The 20,453-nt window shown below is 39.9% G+C and overlaps 1 protein-coding gene across 2 annotated transcripts in view; it reads right to left on the reverse strand.

The window, feature by feature from the left end:
• Positions 1-225: 225 nt before the first annotated feature.
• Gad1 (glutamate decarboxylase) overlaps positions 226-20,453 on the reverse strand; it is a 48,499-nt gene continuing 28,271 nt past the window's right edge. For both annotated transcript variants that reach the window (XM_034982476.2, XM_034982474.2), the window contains 8 exons: positions 19,834-19,952; positions 18,998-19,138; positions 18,057-18,167; positions 17,295-17,362; positions 6,409-6,487; positions 2,254-2,403; positions 1,268-1,462; positions 226-634 (listed from right to left, as the gene is read on the reverse strand). In XM_034982476.2, the coding sequence (XP_034838367.1) occupies positions 452-634; positions 1,268-1,462; positions 2,254-2,403; positions 6,409-6,487; positions 17,295-17,362; positions 18,057-18,167; positions 18,998-19,138; positions 19,834-19,952 (1,046 nt within the window). In that variant the 3' untranslated portion in view covers positions 226-451. The remainder of the gene's footprint in view (positions 635-1,267; positions 1,463-2,253; positions 2,404-6,408; positions 6,488-17,294; positions 17,363-18,056; positions 18,168-18,997; positions 19,139-19,833; positions 19,953-20,453) is intronic.

The raw sequence follows: 20,453 nt of genomic DNA on the forward strand, positions 1-20,453 counted from the left end.
AATAGTAACTACAAATTACAATAGTTTACCAATATACACCCATTTAATAACTTGGCACTCCTGAAATCACACGCAAATATAGATTACACGAAAATATATACCCGTACTGAGTTTATTTAAACTTTTTAACATTAAGTTAAATAAGTAAATCTTAATTTAAGATCTAAGTATACGCTATTGGAAGACCATAATATAATAAATATTTGCTTAAACATCAATATGTTTAAGCAAATATTTTCTTACATTTTTTACTTTCAGAGTCTAATAAACAAACCCTTAAAGTAAAATGACGTCACTTAACATGCCTAAATGTTTTTAATAATCATTAACAATTAAATTCAAAATAGCAAGAAGATATTCGAGCGAATTGCAACTAAAAAATGTTAATGTTAAATTTACTGAAAAAACGCTACAATAATGTTAAATGATTCTTATTTGGTGTTAAAAAGACTTAATCGATGGTAATGTCGTGTCCCAAGCGGTCCATCTCGGCGAGAAGGAAGTCCACATCTCTCTCGGTGACGGCGGCGGAGGAGATGATGTTGCGGAAGAAGTTGGGTCGGCGGTCGTCAGGCTGGTAGCCTACCATGATGGTGCCGGCTTGCATCATGCGGCCCTTTAGTTTGGCGCATACCTATGGAATAATGTGGTTTCTTAATAAATATATCATGATTCATGATCAATCCATCGCCGGCCTACGGCCCACTACTGAGCCTCTCCTCTCGGAATGAGAAGGTTTTAGGCAATAATTCGTCACGCTGGCCAAGTGCAGATTGATGTACCACACACATCTTTGAGAACGTTATGGAGAACTCTCGACATGCAGGTTTCCTCACGATGTTTTCCTTCACCGTTTAAAGCACACACTTGATCGGTTTCTACGCCGCATCGCTCGTACCGGAACGAGAAATCGCTTGACGTGGCTAGTTAAGGTCTATATAATATCACGTCTCAAGCCTCCATACATACCAGACCAAAGACAAATAACAAATTATAAATTCCCAAATTCCCCCTGCCGGGAATTGAACCCGGGACCTATAAGATCACAGCGCTCACCCCTCCTTCTTAATTCTTGTCCTGTGACCCAGGAAGGATTGCTGTTCTAGACGTCTTCGACGACTGACTGTATGTAGTACTAGTAACTATTTAGTCTGTAGTAGAAGTGAGACGGTTTCCATGATCAAGAAACAATTCAGTTGCTTGACAGGCTACCTAAACTTGTGCAAGTGCAACGTCGTGTTAGAGAAGACATAAACAATGTGCTCACCTTGCCCAGCTTGACCTCCTTGTTCTTGTCATGCGGCAGGCCCCTCAACTGCTGCGGCAGGTACCAGAAGCTGACGTTCACCATCTCCGGCTCCATGATGAGGTAGAACTTGTCGCTCTGTTCCCGGATGCGACGCACCATGTACTCCGACAGCTCCATCAGACGGTCCATGAGGCGCTCGAAGCCGGATGTACCCTGGGATGTGGAGAATCAGAGAGTTTCATATGAGTATAGCACGCGCCAGGTCGATACTCGAGATAGCATTCGGGGAGGTAACGCCGCGCACATCCTCGCGGTAACCCGGTGCGGGCGAGCGCAGATGACGTGCGGGTGCGCGAGGCCTAGTCGCGTTTTTCCTAGCAATGTGACCGAAGTAGTCGAGCATCCGCAGACAGATGTTGCACATCGCATCTTGATTTTCAATGTACTTATTTAAAATCGAGACGTTGGTCTTATGCTCCGTCCAGGAAATGTTGAGCATCCGTCTCCAGCACCACATTTCGAGGGCATCAATCCTTTATGATGATCCTTTAGGACTATGGGATTCATAAGAAAGCTCAGAGTCACTCAGCGGGCGATGGAGAGAGCTATGTGCGGAGTTTCTCTACGTGATCAATGAGGAAATAAGGAGATCCGTAGGATAACTAGGGTAACCGACAGCTCAACGGGCTGCGAAGCTGAAGTGGCAAAGGGCAGGGCACATAGCTCGTACAGCCGATAGACGTTGGGGTTCCAAGGTGCTGGAACGGTGACCTCGTACCGGAAGACGCAGCGTTGGAAGCCCCCCAATAGATGGACGGATGACATCAGACGAATCGCATGCGCCGCTGGATTAAGACGGCACAAGACCGTGGCGTATGGAAGTCCCTACAAGAGACCTATGTCTAGCAGTAGATCTATCGGTTGATGATGATGATGATGATGATGATGACGAATCCTTTAGGATAGAGAAATACTGAAAGGATAGAGAAATTGCAGTAGATTACCTTGCCTCTCCATTGCAGCCACAGCTTGAAGATGTCATTGTGTCTACCACACTGGATCACTTTGTCGCCGGTGTCGAACCGCTCGTCGTAGATCTTGTCCGTCATGAAGAGGTATTCGGCCGACATGGCGTTGCAGCTTAAGAGGATGCCCTGAAAGATGCATAAAAATTAAGTTTAAAGTGGTATAGTACGCGACAGGTCGAAATGACAATTGGGAAGGGAATGCCCCACACTGCCCCCACGCTAACCCGGTGCGGGTGAGTGCGGGTGACTTGCGGGTGAGCTGGGCGTCCCCCGCCTCATAGCCATCTCGACCTGTCGCGGACTATAGGCATATTTATACTCGTTGATAAAATTGGGGAAAAATTATCAAGCTAGGTACTTCAGAGATACACATATTGTACCTACCTTTGAATCATATATTATGTATACTGAGCAAAGACTATAAGAGTTTCTATACAGGATGAGGATGAGGATGTTCGATGGTGCTATATTCCACTTGGTTCGCCTGGGTGAACAAAGTGAAAGAAAAATTGGAATCATATCACCTGGGAATTATAAAATTAGTGTAACACTGAAGCGGTCAGTATTTAGTGTAATTTTCGTGTAGGTATTCGTTATTCATTTAAAAAATTTGTAAAATTTCGTAATTTAAGCAAGGTGTTTTTAAATATTACTTAAGTTTTTTTTTAAATTTACCACTGATTCGGAATGCCTTGCCTACCGAGAAGAACCAGCAAGAATCAGCTAAAGATAGATAGTGGATACCTACAGCCTAAGATAATTTGTGCCAAGTAAAGCTTAGGATTTTTACCAAATCTTTACTCTATTGTCAGTATATTTGTCGACGCCATGTAGACAACCCACGCCCGCATACTCTGCTTGACAAATAAAGCCTGTACACTCGAAATCCCCTAATCCCCTTATATCTACAATCATACACAACATAAACTTCGAATTATTCGCCATGAAAACACCATCAAACGCAGACGTGCTCCGGAATGTGTAACTAATATCTCTACCCTTAACTTTTACGCAAAATGCAACTTTATTACCTTGTTATAAACGCTATTTTATTCAATTTACAAGATACTATAAGCAACTGAAAATACACCCTGTTTTTTCCCTCATAGAGTTTAGTATAACTTGTAGATACCCTACAAGTTGTTACCAAGCAAATTCCAACCATACAACTGTATATTAAGGTTGATTTTGCAATGATAACGGGAAGGGTAAGAAGGGGCCAAATTGGCAACATATGTCAGAAAGTGTCGGCACAGGAATTTAATTAAAAGTGCCGCGTGCCGTTGTCAGGTCGCTCTAGGCATGCGAAACTATGATATCGATGAAATCGATATGGGTATCGATATCGATATAATCGAGGGTATTTTTTTCGACACTGCACGATCAATCAAAAACTTATGCATAAGTATAAAAATAAATAGAAATCTATTTTAGAATAAACAGGAAAAGCCTTTTCACATGATATCCCCCTTGGTATAGTTATCTTACTTTGCAAATAGAAAATACTAATTACTTGTTCATTAACACATTTTTTTGTGAGTGATGTAACCACAAATCCACGGTTTTCGGATTTATTCCTTTAGTTTACCTACCTACTTACCTGCCAAACATGACTCTAGGTCATCGGGAAGTACCCTAAAGGTTTTCTTGACAGACACGACACACATTCAGGCAGACAGACAACGAAGTGATCCTATAAAGGTTTCTTTTTCCTTTTAATGTACGGAACCCTAAAAATTGAAAAAAGTGCCAAAATACATATTTTTACTGACGTATACCTATTTTATCGATAAACTTATCACAACCCCATCCCTATTAACGAAGTTTACCTTGGGGGCGGAGCTAGTCAGGATTTATTGTTCAGCATATTGAGTTGACGTGGACAGCATATCTATGAAACTTTGCCTTCCAAACAAAATATACTTTAAGTGCCAATAATAAAGTTTATTTTCGTAATACAGAGCTCAAAATGCAAGTCAAGTCAAAGTAATTTCAATTCAGCTCGGTTGACTTAAGTTGACTAAGTTTTGGGTTATTGGAAATTATTTTCGCTTTCCAATTCTTTTAAGCTATACCTAAGTAGTATTTATAAAAATGTATATTAATTTAGCAAAATTAGTGGTATTAGCAATCAAGAAGATGTAGTGTAGAAGCACATTGCATTGGCTACTCGTACCTATGAGCATCGACTAAACTAAACTTTTGTCTGGTGGGAGGCTTCGGCCGTGGCTAGTTACCACCCTACCGGCAAAGCCGTGCCGCCAAGCGATTTAGCGTTCCGGTACGATGTCGTGTAGAAACCAAAAGGGGCATGGATTTATTAAAAACTCCATACCCCTTCCAGGTTAGCCCGCTACCATCTTAGACTGCATCGTCACTTACCACCAGGTGCGATTGCAGTCAAGGGCTAACTTGTATCTGAATAAAAATAAAAAAAAAACTGGCTGATGTAGGTATCGATATCAGACTGGAGCCTCTTCCCCAAAATTTACATCAAAAATCTAGATGAGCCCACGTCTTTAATCCTTTCTTGGGTTCCAACGATCAAACCTACCAAAGAAAATCTCTTGTTAAAAACCTACGTTCTTCCCCGGGATGTAAGCTAACTGTATGCCAAATTTCATCTAAATCGGTTGAACTGTTGGGCCGCGAAGAAAAGCTAGCAGACAGACAGACAGACACACTATTTATAATATTTATGGATTAACGGTATCTACGTTATAGATGCTATCATTATTTATTACTAGCTGATTGATGCTCGCGACTTCAACGTTTTTCAAAATCCCGCGAGAACTCTTTGATTTTCCGGGATAAAAAGTAGCCTATATCCTTCCCCGGGATGCAAGCTTCTCTCTGTCCAACCAAATTTAGTTAAAATTGGTTTAACGGATGGGCCATGAAAAGCTAGCAGATAGACAAACAGACACACTTTCACATTAATTATAATTTGGGTAGTGATTATGCAAATCGGTTGTAAAGTTAGTCCTTCAGAAGGGGCAGTGGTTGCGACAGATAGAATATGTCAACAAATTGATATGCTAAGTGCGGAAGGGGTGCCGTATCTCCTAAACCAGATGTTTGCTCATCCGAGCGTCTGTCGTGACAGGCTATCTGTTGGATTATGTTAAATAGACTCGAGCCTATTTGATTTTTATCATCCACATTTATAAATAAAAAATTGTAAAAGTTAATTTGATTAAAAATCTTTCTAATGCATACAGTATGACATCTCATTCGCCATTTTAACTCTATAATTATGTGTCAACTGCCTTGTTAATAGTACGATTTAGTACCTACTTAGTCTGAAGTCTAAACGGTACTTTGGACACTTGTACATGACAATTGACACAGAACCGTTGACTTATTACTTCGTATGGACAGGGTTATTGAACAAACAAAATAGCACCGACTCATTGGTGCTTATGCACCAATGCAACCTCAGTGACGTCTGGATTTCAAACGGGTCGTTCATTAGTATCTAAGAGGTGGCGCTGATTTATTTGGTTTCTAAAGCGTACAAATTTTTTTTCGCTAAGACCATATCTTGTCATTTTTATCGATGCAAAGAACTAAAAATTGGCGACTGAGATCTCAACATATTGTACGCACTATATTTCTAATTACTTTTTTTTTAATTTTCTATTCAGACCTTATTCAGACCTTATTCAGACGTATAAACTGTGTGACATAATGTTATCGCGGGTCGGGAACGTAACATTACGATTTTAAAACTAACATTTTTTGAACATGTTCACGATTAAGTAAATTTAACACTTATCAAATTAAGTTTAACAACATTTAAGATTTTTTAACATAAAACTTAAGGACTAATTACTAAGAACTTGCGTTGCGCACTCCTTTTCGGTGGTTCGGGGGTTCGATCTCGGACACGCATCTCTAACTTTTCGGAGTTATTTGAGTTTTAAACAATTAAATATCACTCGCTTTAACGGTGAAGGAAAACATCGTGAGGAAACCTGCATGCCTGAGGGCTGAGAGTTCTCCATAATGTTCTCAAAGGTGGATGAAGTCTGCCAATCCGCACTTGGCAAACTTGGCGTAGACCCTTCTCACTGAGAGGAGACCCGTGCTCTGTAGTGAGCCGGCGATGAGTTGATGATGATGACTGACCTCGTATTTGAAGTGCACGGTGGAGCACTGAAGCAGGGTTCCCATCAGCTTGTGAGGGTTCCATGTGACGGAATCAGCTCTGCAACAAAAACATCAATTCAATCATTGATAGACTAACTTTTGCCCTCGGCTTGTCCTGTGTTAGTGGATGTCTACGTCATTTTAGCTATCTGCATGCCTTTCAGCCCGATCCGTCCAGTAGTTTCAGCTGTGCGTTGATAGATCAATCAGTCAGTAACCTCTTCCTTTTGTATATTTAGATTTCCTTGAAGCGTAGGTAAAAACACTATCATATAAAAATCCATACTAATATATTTTAAATGCGAAAATGTGTCTGTCTGTATGTCTATCTGTCTGTCTGTCAGCTAGCTTTTCACGGCCCGACAGTTTAACCGATTTTGATGAAATTTGCCACACAGGTAGCTTGCGTCCCGGAAATTAACAGAGGCAACTCTTTATCCCGGAAAATCAAAGAGTTCCCAAGGGATTTTTGGAAATCTTAAATCCACGTGGACGAAGTCGCGGCATCATCTAGTTATAAAAAAAACCCTTCTCATTCTCAGAGGAGACCTGCGCTCAGTAGTGGGCCGGTGATGAGTTCACGATGATGATGTGGATTTTAAAAAGACGTGTAAGAAAATGTCGTCGTAATTGAAATGCAAACTTGTAAAGTGAATACTCTTGTATGGAGAGCGCTGTACAGATCTCGTATTGACTCAGTTGCGCGCTCCCGCCCGCCCTTTACACTAATCCCTGCAATCCAGAGGGCGGGCGGCACACTGTCACACCGACGGCGACGCGAAGCATCGTAGGTGCGATTGATTAGAGTTAATACAAAAAGAAAATGATCATCATGCTATATTAAGGTTATTATTAAATCCCGTGGGAACTCTTTGACTTTCTGAGATAAAGTCTGCCAATCCGCACTTGGCCGGGACGTAAGCTAACTCTATACCAAATTTCATCAAAATCGCTTAAACTGTTGGGCCGTGAAAAGCTAGCAGACAGATACACAGACAGATCAACAGACAGACAGACATACTTTCGCATTTATAATATTGGTATGGATATCTGGGTATATTAAATTTCATCCGAGTGCAGTGAAGTGCCCTTTGAGCACTTGGGCTAACCCCCAGGCGGAGCTCTGCGCTCGCCACAGATTACTCAATCCGAACAAAAAAGCTCAAACGGTGTGACAGTCAGCCCGTCCCGTGTGATAAACGAGCAGTGCAGTGCAGCTATGCCGCATTGTCTTTTACCCTCCCCGGGGAGTTTTAATTGATTGTGCCCCCCCCCCACTGCCAGTACTGCACTCTTTTGAGGGTAAAAAACTTTGTTCTAATGCCTGTGCCTTGCGCTAAAGCTCGAGCTTTTTAAACTGGAATCGAGACAGCTCATTTGACACTACGGGATGTAAATTATAATATGACTAGCTTATGCTCGCGACTGGACTACAAAATTTCAAACCCCTATTTAACCCCCTTAGGAGTTGAATTTTCAAAAATCCTTTCTTAGCGGATGCCTACGCCATAATAGCTATCTGCATGCAAAATTTCAGCACGATCCGTCCAGTAGTTTGAGCTGTGCGTTGATAGATCAGTCAGTCAGTCAGTCAGTCAGTCAGTCACCTTCTCCTTTTATATATATAGATTTTAGTCTGATCAATATACATAGTAGACATTAAGGTTACAATAATTCGCATAGAGCTAAACATTGGTACGAATATTGGGAACACTAATATTGACCGGACTGTTCGGACTATAATATAATTTATAGCCCGTAGTGTGAAATGAGCTTTAGAACGATGCAACTTTTTGCTGGCCATTAATACTTAACTAATTATTTAATTAAGTATTGTAATCTTTGCAATAATAAATCAAACTAAAAAAAAAAAAAAAAAACTACGCACGACCATTATCAAATGTCATCATGATCAATCACCACCGGCACACTACTGAGCACGGCTCTTCTTTCAGAATGAGAAGGGTTTAGGATATAGTTCGCCACGCTGATCCAGTGCGGATTGGCAGACTTCAAACACCTTTGAGATCATTATGGAGAAATCTCAGGCATGGAAGTTTCCTCACGATCATATTTGATGAGTTAGAGGAAGATGAAAAGTTAGAGGTGCCCGGGATCAAAGTTCGAACTCCCGACCTCCCGAATAGGAGGCCAACGTCCACACAGACGAAGTCGCGGGAAATACCTAGAGAGAGACACATAAATCCACGAATCTTGATGGACTGAAGTTTACTATAAATATAACAGTAGGTATATAATTGGGGTAAAGCGGCAGATATTGGGAGAATTTTTGTATTACAAAAAAGGGCAATACGCGCAATTTATAACTTAAGACCACGTGATTCCCTTCGAGAGAAATTTAAGGCAATAGATATCCTTACTGCCTCTCAATATATTTATAATAACATAATTTTTGTAAGACAAAATATTCTTAGTTACGAGAAAGTTGGTGATCTACACAATAGGCTAACTAGAAACAGAAATAAGCTTAAAGCTCCTACCTTCCGCCTCAGGAAAGTCCAAAAGTCATTTGTGGGTATTGGTATTACCTTTTATAATAAAATCCCGCAAACTATTTTGGACTTACCTTTGCACAAGTTTAAAAAATCTATTAAAAATATGCTCCTGAAAAAAGCATATTACACAATTGAAGATTATCTAAATGATAAAAGAGCGTGGATTTGACCTGCAGCTCGTTCCAGCAACGCACAAGACTGCAAATACTATTTTATACATGGCATAATCTTGTACCTATATCAAATATTTGAAAAGAGCAACCGCCGAGTTTCTTGCTGGTTCTTCTCGGTAGGAAAGGCATTCCGAACCAGTGGTAGATGCATCCGACCATTCGTAAGTACTTGTAAAAGTTTATACGAATAAAAAAAGATTTTTATTTTATTTATTTATTTATTTAATAATAGCAAATCGTCAAAGGTCGCAAATCCAGTATAAATACGGGATTCGGCAAGTGTCAGAGTTGGCATGCTCTCGCAGAAGTGACGTGAGAACTCCACAGTCCACATCCCCGCACGTGTAGCTAGGGTTGACACGACACGGGAATTCTATTTTCCTACAATCACAAAGATATTATGATAATTATGATGACATGTCGTACCTACGTAGTATTTTGATTGTAGAAAAAAACAGTGGCTCTATCGCGGTTGTTTGACAGCTACAATGTCACGATTGCAATCATCTCTGATTGGTTAATGCTCGCTCACTATTGGCCACAATGCATTGTTGCAACAAGAATCGCACAAATTCAGCCAATCAGAACAATTGAGATTGTAATAATAATTGATGCAGGTTTTAGACAATCGCCCTGCAGGTTATAGTTATTGGTATATTCAGTTAGTTTACTCCTTTAGTATTGGCATTCTAAGCACTTAGTACATACTAGCTTATGCTCGCGACTTCATCCGCGTGGACTACCGAAACTTCGAACTATTTCACCCCCTTAGAGGTTGAATTTTTTTAAATCCTTTCTATCCATCGCGTAGGCTTCCGCTACTAAGAAGTCATAATAGCTATCTGCATGCCAAATTGCAGCCCGATCCGTCCAGTAGTTTGAGATGTGCGTCGATAGATCCGTCAGTCAGTCAGTCACATAGATTACAAAAATAATTATTTGTAAGACGCCTTGATTCAACAGGCGAAATCCTTGTGTGTGCACGTGTTCTATGTGCGGCTGAATTGTAATGCCATAAAAGTCATAGGTATCAATAATTGCTACAATTTTGTTATAAGCCTTCGCGTGGCAACCCTACAACGCTTGTCACTCGGTCCACTACACACGCCTGCGGCATTTGCTTCCCCCGCCGCCCCCCCACGACGGTATTTAACAGCAATGATTGATGGCGGCTAATGGCGGGAAGATGGGATTAGTGCGCCTCGCTCCACTCCGCTCCCAACAAACCAAAGGAGGGATTACGTTTTGGAAATTGGGGAAATGGGTTTGCTAAATTTTGATCTGAGTACCTACTTACTAATAATGTGACCCACAATCTTAAATCTATCTGTGTTTACTATTATAACAAAAACCCGGGGAGAAAGTATTAATCTTTAATTTGCTCATAAACTTTCTAACAACACCTTTTAACAAAACTTTTTATCTATATAGAAACAAAAACGTCTTTGACATTACATTCACAGAATATATTATTCGGACGGCGCTGCCTACTGTGGTAGCGGGTAACTTTGGTATAATTTGCTGAATCTCATTTCAACATGCCGACCACCAAGAACAGAATGTTCTTTCTCTAAGAGAAAAACTACCTCTTAACCTAATTTCACAATTTAAGATAACAGACAATTAAAAAGATAAAATCTGGATCTAATCTGAAGTAGGTAAAATACACAATTTAGAAGTAGGTCTCTTGATGAGAGACTTATTACATTTAAGTGTCACGACTCTAGTAACCTTATCCAAACCAGGATGTTTCTCTATGACCTTGCCTAATAACCACCGTGCTGGAGGTAAGTTATCTTCTTTAACTAAGACTATGTCTCCGATTTTGGGTTCAGGTGTTTGGAATGCCCATTTATAGCGTTGCATTAAATAAGCTAAATATTCGTGAGACCAACGACGCCAAAAGTTCTGTATCATACGCTGTGTCACCTGCCACCTTCTTAAACTATTTACATTAGACATTTCATAATTTGTATCAGAAACTGTTACCAAGGGTTCACCAATGAGAAAATGACCTGGCGTGAGTGGCATTGGATCATCCAAATTGTCTGTGATTTGAGATAACGGCCGTGAATTAAGACATGCTTCAATTTGTATAGTCACTGTTGATAATTCTTCATAAGTGAGCGTTGAGTCCCCAATGACACGCTTTAAGTGAAATTTCGTGGATTTGACTCCCGCTTCCCATAATCCACCGAAATTTGGTGCGTGTGCAGGAATGAAATGCCATGTAACTCTGTTATTATTCAACCAATTTCTTATGTCTACTGCAACTGATGATTGTTCTGCTATAATCATTGTATGTAGGTCTTTAGATGCTCTAACAAAATTTCCCCCATTATCGCTCCAAATTTGACTGCAATGCCCGCGACGAGCGACAAATCTTTTAAATCCGGCAATGAAACTTTCCGATGTCATATCGCTGATGATTTCTAAATGTATGGCCTTGGTTGCCATGCATACAAATAGACAAATGTAACCTTTGTAGGACCGATTACCTCGACCCTTGGATACTCTGATATTTAGTGGACCAGCAAAATCAACACCACTATGAAGAAATGGTCGAGTGGGTGTTACACGAGAAGATGGTAGTTGCCCCATTAATTGATTTCTTGTATGAGCTGCATGGCGCACACACGTGACACACCTTCGAACATGAAATTTGACTGAGGTTTTTGCTGAAATTATCCAGTACTTCGACCTTAAATAATTTAACATTAAAGCTGGGCCACCGTGTAACGTTTTTATGTGAGCATCACCGATAAGCAGCTGAGTAAAGTGACTCTTTTTAGGAATAATAATGGGGTGCTTCATATGTTCACTGACAGTTGAATGTTGAATTCTACCGCCGACTTTAAGGATACCGTTTTGATCAATGAATGGATTTAATGCTTTTAATTTACTTTTGCTATTCACATTTCCTGTCTTCGATAGCTTTTCAAAATCTTGCCTAAATTCTTTTCTTTGACAATGCTTTATACATATATTTAATGCTTCATCTAGTTCCCGACTGGTTAAATATACGTTGGATTTCTTTTTTTCTCCTGCTGTTTTTCTTAAGTTTAAGAATCTTCTGCAATATGCAATTACTCTTATCAATTTTTGTAGTGATGAAAACTTTGTCCAAATTTCATCCTCATCTATACTTGTCACCAAATGTGCTTTTATTGCCCTTTTCTCTAGATCGGTGCTAATGTCTCTTGGTTTGGAGTATTCAATTATTTGAGTCTTTAACAAGGATGGGCCTTCCTTCCACAGTTTACTGTGTGCTAGCTCGGTTGGAATCATTCCCCTTGAGGCTATATCTGCTGGATTTTGTGATGTTGGAATATGAGCCCACTGAGTGTTGTCCAAAATGGACAAGATTTCCGATACTCTATTTCCAACAAATGTATTCCAGCGGCTGGGGTGACTGCCAAGCCATGAGAGTACTACGGTTGAATCTGTCCAAGCGTGAAGCTGTAGTTTAGGGATGATCAAGACCTCTGAAACTTCTCTTATCAATTTAGCTAGAAGAACTGCTCCACAAAGCTCCAAACGCGGGACTGAGACTTGCTTTACAGGCGCCACCTTCGTTCTTGCGGCGATTAAACTAGTCTTAACATTACCTTCTTTGTCAACTACTCTGAGATACACGACAGCTGCATAAGCAATCGTTGATGCATCACAAAACCCATGAATTTCTACAGACATATCGGATGATTTCGTCCAAATCCATCTAGGAAATTGAACTTCGCTAATTTGTAATAAATTCTCACGGTAAGTTGTCCAAGTTTTTAGTAGCTTGTTTGGCAATTCTTCGTCCCATTCAATTCCAGATAACCATAAAGTCTGAATAAATGTCTTTGCCTCGATTATCACAGGAGCTACCCAACCTAAAGGATCGAAGAGCCGAGAAATGTCTGAAATTACCTTGCGTTTGGTAACAGGGGTTTGCAAAGGGGGAAGTTGAACGGAGTACTTAAATGCATCATGAGTTCTGTTCCATGTCAATCCTAAAATCTTTAATATTTCATCTGTTTTAATGTCTACTTCCTTATCTTCGATTTTCCCTGCCATTATCTTTTTAGCTAAAGTTTCATCATTTGTGACCCATTTCTGTAACTGAAAGCCACCTTTAGCCATTAGCCGTGTCATTTCTTTATATAGTTGAATACCTTCTTCCACTGTTTCACACCCTGTCATTAGATCATCCACGTAATAATCTGACTTCGTTTTAACAGATGCTGTAGGATAATTTGCTCCTTCATCAATTGCCAGCTGTTGCAGCGTCTTTACAGCTAGATACGGAGCTGCAGCTGTTCCAAACGTAACTCTTACTAACTTGTAATCTTCAATTTCAGATTGTGGATTGTCACGCCAAACTATTCTTTGAAAATTTGTGTCTTCTTCTGCAATCTTAACTTGTCTATACATTTTCACTAAATCTGCTATAAGGCAGATAGGATGACATCGCCACCTCATTATAATATGTCTCAGATCTGGTTGTAACTTTGGACCCACCATTAATGAATCATTAAGAGATACGTTGTTGGCGTATTTACACGACGCATCGAACACTATTCTGACCTTGGTAGTACTTTTATCTTCTCGTATCACTGCATGGTGCGGTAGATAAACAGCCTCTGCATCTTTTGGGTCTTCATCATGCTGAACACGTATCATGTGATCAAGATCCAAGTATTCGTGAATTACTTCCGAATATTTAGTTTTTACTTCGGGATTTTTCTCAAACTTTCTTTCCAACATTTGAAAACGTTTAATGGCAATGTCTCTGGAGTTCCCATATTTGCATTGCGGATCCTCATCTCGAAAAGGTAGTCGTACAATGTACCGACCGTCTTTGTCTCTTTTAGTACTTCTTTCGTAAAATTGTTCACATTGTTCTTCTTCCGGAGTTAAAATATTCTTCTTAAAAAAAGAATGTTCTGTTTCAAGTTCCCAAAATTTTTTAAGCACGTCGTTTTCATCCATGTGCGTAGTGACCGTGATATGATGACAGCTAATTGAATTACCTCGTGAATCAGTTTGCCCTGAGAGGATCCATCCAAATGCAGTATTCTGAGCTATAGGTGCACCTGGTGGACCTCTGATCAATCCTTCTCTAATGACTTGGGCATAAACTTCTGCACCCAGCAAAACATCTATTTTGTTCGGAGTATGGAACTCTGGATCTGCTAGGAAAACGTCTTTAATTTCTATCCACTTCTTTGAGGAGATCTTTTCAGATGGAAGAAGTGATGTAATTGTCTTTAATATGTGAGCTTTAATTTGTATAGTGAATGTTGGGTCATGAATAGAATGAATAGTTAATTGAACCATATTCTGAGAACACGCGCTTTGATTTCCTCCTAATCCCATGACTTCACTTCGAGCAGGTACCTTCTTAAGACCGAGCAACTGGACTGTAGCTTCTGTAATAAATGATGATGTAGATCCTTGATCTAATAACACTCTAATCATTTGGGAATTTCCATTGCTTGCATCCGCTTTCACTATTGCTGTCGCAAGCAAAACCTGGCCGGGCCTTGAAAAATCTCCTTCTGTGGACAAATGGCTAGTTATTTTTGCCGGGGTTCCCTCATTTGATGGTGACAGTTCCTGTGTTGAAGATAATTCACTACTTGTTATCACTGTATTATCAGTAGAATTACTATTAACAGATTTAGGTATTTCCCTATGTATTAAAGAATGATGTTTTCGGTGACAGATCTGACACGACGTAGTTTGTCTACAAAACTTAATGCTGTGCGTGCCCAAACAATTGAAACATAGTCGATTTGATTGGATAAAATTATACCTAGAGTCTGGCGACTCATTCATAAATAATTTACAATTTATTATTCTATGTGTGCCATTACAAAACTGACATGAGACCATTGGTACTGAACTTTGACTCTCAATAGCATGAAGAACCTTTGGTTTACTGTAAGTAGATTGCTTGCGAGTTGATGCTTCATCTATATATTCTAGAGCTCGATATCGACCTTCAAGAAAATCTTTAAATTCTTTAAAGCTTGGCAACTCAGAGGATGAATTCATTGTACTTAACTCCCACTGCTTTCGTGTTTCACTATCTAACTTTGAACTGGTTAAGAAAATCACTAGGATGTCCCACGAGGTTACATCAACCCCTAGGTTCTTTAGTGCATTTAGACTATCTACTGTCGTGTCCAAAATGTTCTTTATGCCATTAGCAGACTCCACTGACATACAATTTTGATTGATGAGTCTTTTCAACCAGCAATTTGCTAAAAACTTCTTATTGTCATATGTTTTGTAAAAGTGTCCAACATTGTTCGTAATTGTCTCCTGAAATGTTAATATGCCTGAGAAGTTGTTCGGCTTCACCAGACAACTGACCTTTTAAATAGTGTAATTTTTGGACATTGTCCAATGACTCATTCTTGTGGACCACTGATATGAAAAGATCTTTGAACGATGTCCATGAAGTGTAGTCACCGGAAAAAATAGGTATGGTAATCTTCGGCAACTTGACATTACCACTTGTGCTACTATCTGATTCATGAGAGACTTTTGACACCTCTTTTGTTTTGACCAAAGCACCTTTTAACTCGGCTTTATAATCCGTGTACATTTCTTCAGTAATGTAACGATAATCGTCAGTAAAATATCTTGCCTTAAGATCTGATTTAGGAGCAGCAACTATTTCTTTGTGCCGCTCAACAAAATCAGACCACAAGGACTCTAAAGACTCTAGTCGTGTTTCAATGTATACCCAAGTTAAACGGTCCTTCGGAGACTTTTTAAAGTTTTTGAAAGCTTTTTCTATACTAGCATTAACATCGCATTGAAGATTAAATAATGCGTCCATTGTGACGGATTACTTAATGACTAAGTGTAATTACAACAATATTATCATGCAACTAGTTCGGCATCATTGATGGTTATGATAATTTACAAAAACTCAATAAGGAACTATTTTCAATCTCAAAGAATTAAGTTGAGTAGGTAATTATTTGAACCTCGCCTTACACTTTACAACAGTTAATGTTATACTAATGTTTAAAACTAAAATTTATATTAAACATACAGAAAGTTGAACTATGTTAAAGTTTAATTTGAACTTCTTGAGTTTGTTTGAAAATACTTTTAAACTTAAGTCAAACTTGTCAAGATTGAATGTCACCCTACCTCACTTGAACTCCTAACATTCACTTTTCACTTTGCAAACAACATAAAAGTACTCACAGCTATTCTTGATACCTTGCAACCTCTTATTGACTTCACCTGCAATGCTGGTGCTACTTTTTCTTCATAACTTTGAGCAGCTTGGTTGAAACTTGAGAGCTAGTTTGCCCATCTCACTTTGCACAACTTTGGCGTTACCGCCCACCAAAACTGCATGACTCCATGCATGCATGTACTCTGTGACTCCTTCTATAACTCTTTATACTCGTTAGGGCCGTGTAGATTTGTCTCCGCCGAATGAGACGCCCGCATGAAACTGGCCTATATGATAATACTTAAGTATTTCGGACTACATCAGCACAAAAATCCGACTTTTAAGGACCACAATGTTTACTATTATAACAAAAACCCGGGGAGAAAGTATTAATCTTTAATTTGCTCATAAACTTTCTAACAACACCTTTTAACAAAACTTTTTATCTATATAGAAACAAAAACGTCTTTGACATTACATTCACAGAATATATTATTCGGACGGCGCTGCCTACTGTGGTAGCGGGTAACTTTGGTATAATTTGCTGAATCTCATTTCAACAATCTGCAGTATCTATAATCCATACTTCCATACTTCTCTAATTTGTGTTCCATACTAATATTATAAATACGAAAGTGTGTCGGTCTGTCTGTCTGCTAGCTGTTTACGGCCCAACAGTTCAACCGATTTTGATGAAATTTATTACAGAGTTAGCTTACATCCCGAGAAAGGACTTCGACTTCGCGACTTCGTCCGCGTGGATTTGGGTTTATAAAAATCCCATGGGAACTCTTTGATTTTCCGGGATAAAAAGTAGCCTGTGTCATTTTCCGGGATGCAAGCTATCTCTGTATCAAATTTCGTTAAAATCGGTTGAACGGTTGGGCCGTGAAAGGCTAGCAGACAGACACACTTTCGCATTTATAATATTAGTATGGATATGGAAGGATGTTTTTGGTACAAGTAAAAAATAAATAAATAAGGTCTCACCTCTCGATCCCCGTGAGGCGAGGATGTCGGTACTTCTTGGAGAACAGCAAGCCGCCGCCCCACGCAGCCTGCACACAAAAACCATAAGCTCATTGATTTACGACGGGATACAATGGTCAAGATGGGGGCTTCTGTAGAGGAAGATTTTAACGACATTTTTTTATTGTTCTACCTACACTTCAAGGAAATTTCTAAATAATTTTAATATTAAATAACCTATCAAAAATTGCGGATCGGCATGAACCGAACCCGCGTCTCCTGGGATCGCGCCCGACGCTCTGACCACTGAGCTACCAGTGCTCGCTTGCTGCCAGTGACGAAATTTGTGATATGTATGTTCACTCAGTACTGAATTAGGGACTGTTTGTTTGACTTGACAGACAGACAACAAAGTGATCCTATAAGGATTCCGTTTTTCTTTTTGAGGTATGGAACCCGAAAAAGAAGCGCACCGTTGAAAGACCCCCCACCACCACTAGGTGCACAGACGAGGATATTTAGATCAAACGAGTCGCAGGGAGTGGATGGAGTGGAGGGAGTCGACGTGGATGATGATGAATATTCAATAGCTCATATTATGATTATGATTATGATTATGATTAGCTCAACGGGTATAGGAGTGGACTGAAAACCGAAAAGTCGACGGTTCAAACCCCGCCCGTTGCACTATTGTCGTACCTACTCCTAGCACAAGCTTGACGCTTAGTTGGAGGGGAAAGGGGAATATTTGTCATTTAACAAAAAAAAATGAGGTATACTCACATCGACATGCATCCACATGTCGTACTTCTGGCAGATATCCGCTATCTCCATGAGAGGGTCAAACGCACCCAGGACCGTGGTTCCCGAAGTGGCGTTCACGAAGAATGGCACCTGAGAAACAATACAAAAAGTGGCTGTGACATACAGACGGAGAGACAGACATGACGAATCCATAAAGGTTCCGTTTTTTGCCATTCGGCTACGGAACCCTAAAAATCATAGTGTTTGATAATTCATATAACATGAGAAATGATGTATGTAGGTAACCAAATAGTAAGCAGTGGCGTGCCGGTCATAGAGGCATATATGCACTGCTTACCTCAGTTGTAATAGCTCAATGCATATTTTTCATTATGACCTGCCAGTAAACAGGTTCCTACCTAACTAATGCCTACCCTGGCTTCAAACACTGTGCACGCCACTGATAGTAAGTATATTTTTATAATTTTTATAGTGTTTTACCTACACTTCAAGGAAATTTCTAAATAATTTTAAATACATAACAAAAGTTGCGGACCGGCAGGAATCGAACCCGCGTCCCCTGGGATCGCGCCCGACGTACTGACCGCTAAGCTACAATACGCTTACTACCAGTGACGTGTGATACGTATGTTCACTCAGTACTGAAGCGACTGTTAATGCCATCTAGTAGCGGCACTTTGCAGCTATCGAAACTACTTTCAAAGGCCTATATGAGACGGTACTCCAGAGCTAGGTGATTCTCTAACTCAGTGTCTAACACTAAATGATAGCCACCGAGGTTCGTTAATTCTACATTGCTGCTTCACTGGGTGATATTAAAATATTTTTTCGTAGAAAATCTTCAACGGATTAAAAAATGAGCTCCGTGGCTATCATTCAGTGTTAGAAACTGAGTTAGCGAATCACCCTACAGGACCCACTTGTAATGGAATAAAAAAAATTTAGTACTAAGTACTCACATTCCCCCTATCTTTGTGGTATCGCACAAGCCGCTCCAGCTCATTGGGCAGCATGCGCCCGCGCTCGTCGGACGGCACGCACACACAGTAGTCCGTGCCCAGCCCGCACACAGACGCACACGACTTGACCGAGTAGTGGCACTGCACAGAACAGAAAAACATCATCAATATTTTTATTTTTTTTATTTTTTTATTTTAAAAGAATATTAGCCATGTTAAATGACTAATATTCCCCTTCCCTCTCCAACTAAGCGTCAAGCTTCTCTAATCTAATTTTCCTTATACTTTCCAATCTTCAAGGTTGCCTGGTAGAGATCGCTAATTAGCGATAAGGCCGCCTTTTGTATCTTCCTTCTGTCTGTGTTTTTTATTCTTTAATGTAATCCTTCTTGTGGTTGTGCAAATAAAGTGTATTTATTATTATTATTAAGCTTGTGCTAGGAGTAGGTACGACAATAGTGCAACAGGCAGGGTTTGAACCGTCGACCTTTCGGTTTTCAGTCCACTCCTTGACCCGTTGAGCTACTGAGGCTCTAAATCATCAATATCATCATTGATCTCAACGGATCCTAGTCAACAAAACAAGAGATATTATGTGTGCTCAAAAACCTGGTGCACTTTATAGTCCCTCCATAGGCCTATGGGACAGCAATCACTGAGGTACCACTATTATAATTAATGCGAAAGTGTGTTTATATGTTGGTTTGTCCTTCAATCACGCCGCAATGGATCAATAGATATAATCCAGCCAATAGATCGACTAAACAGTTTCTGAATAAAATCACTACAACTTGCTTTTAGGAAAGCTGGTCTCCTTGAAAACTAAGATTGGTTACCTGGTCTGAGGTGAACATGACGAGGTGTCCCGGGATGCTGGTGAGCCCCTTCTCCTTGTACTGCGGGAACTTGTGGTGGCGCGCCGCCAGGAACGCGTACAGGTTGGACACCGAGCCCCCTGGGCAGATCAACAGAATTGAAAGAAAGAAAGAAAGAAAGAAAACTGGTTTATTCATCTTATGCCTAAGGTACAAACAAACTTAAAATTAATAGTTAGTAGATAGTAGTTAGTAGATAATAAGAAGTACTTAATAATTAATTAAATCTAAAATGAGTTCTTGCACCCACTTGGCACAAGATGAAATGGCCCCAGCTCAGCATTAATGCTGCAGGTTTTAAAATAAAACCTGAGCGCTGGTATTCTGCCAGGACCAATAAGAGTGACGTGCACGAGCCTAACAGTCTTCACCAACATCTGTGATTGACAGGATGAGTTCGATTAAACGGAGCTAAAAAATAAAAATAAAAAATAGTCATTGTGCATGGTTAGTATAGCGTGTAATTAAAAATCTTAAAAACTTGCCGTTTTATATAAGGGTAATAGTTAGAAAGGCAATGAAATAAATACAGATAAAAGCATAATTAACATGTATGATATATGTGTGGTATTGACGAGCTG

The sequence above is a fragment of the Maniola hyperantus genome, chromosome 27 (assembly GCF_902806685.2).
Source record: "Maniola hyperantus chromosome 27, iAphHyp1.2, whole genome shotgun sequence".
NCBI lineage: Eukaryota > Metazoa > Arthropoda > Insecta > Lepidoptera > Nymphalidae > Maniola > Maniola hyperantus.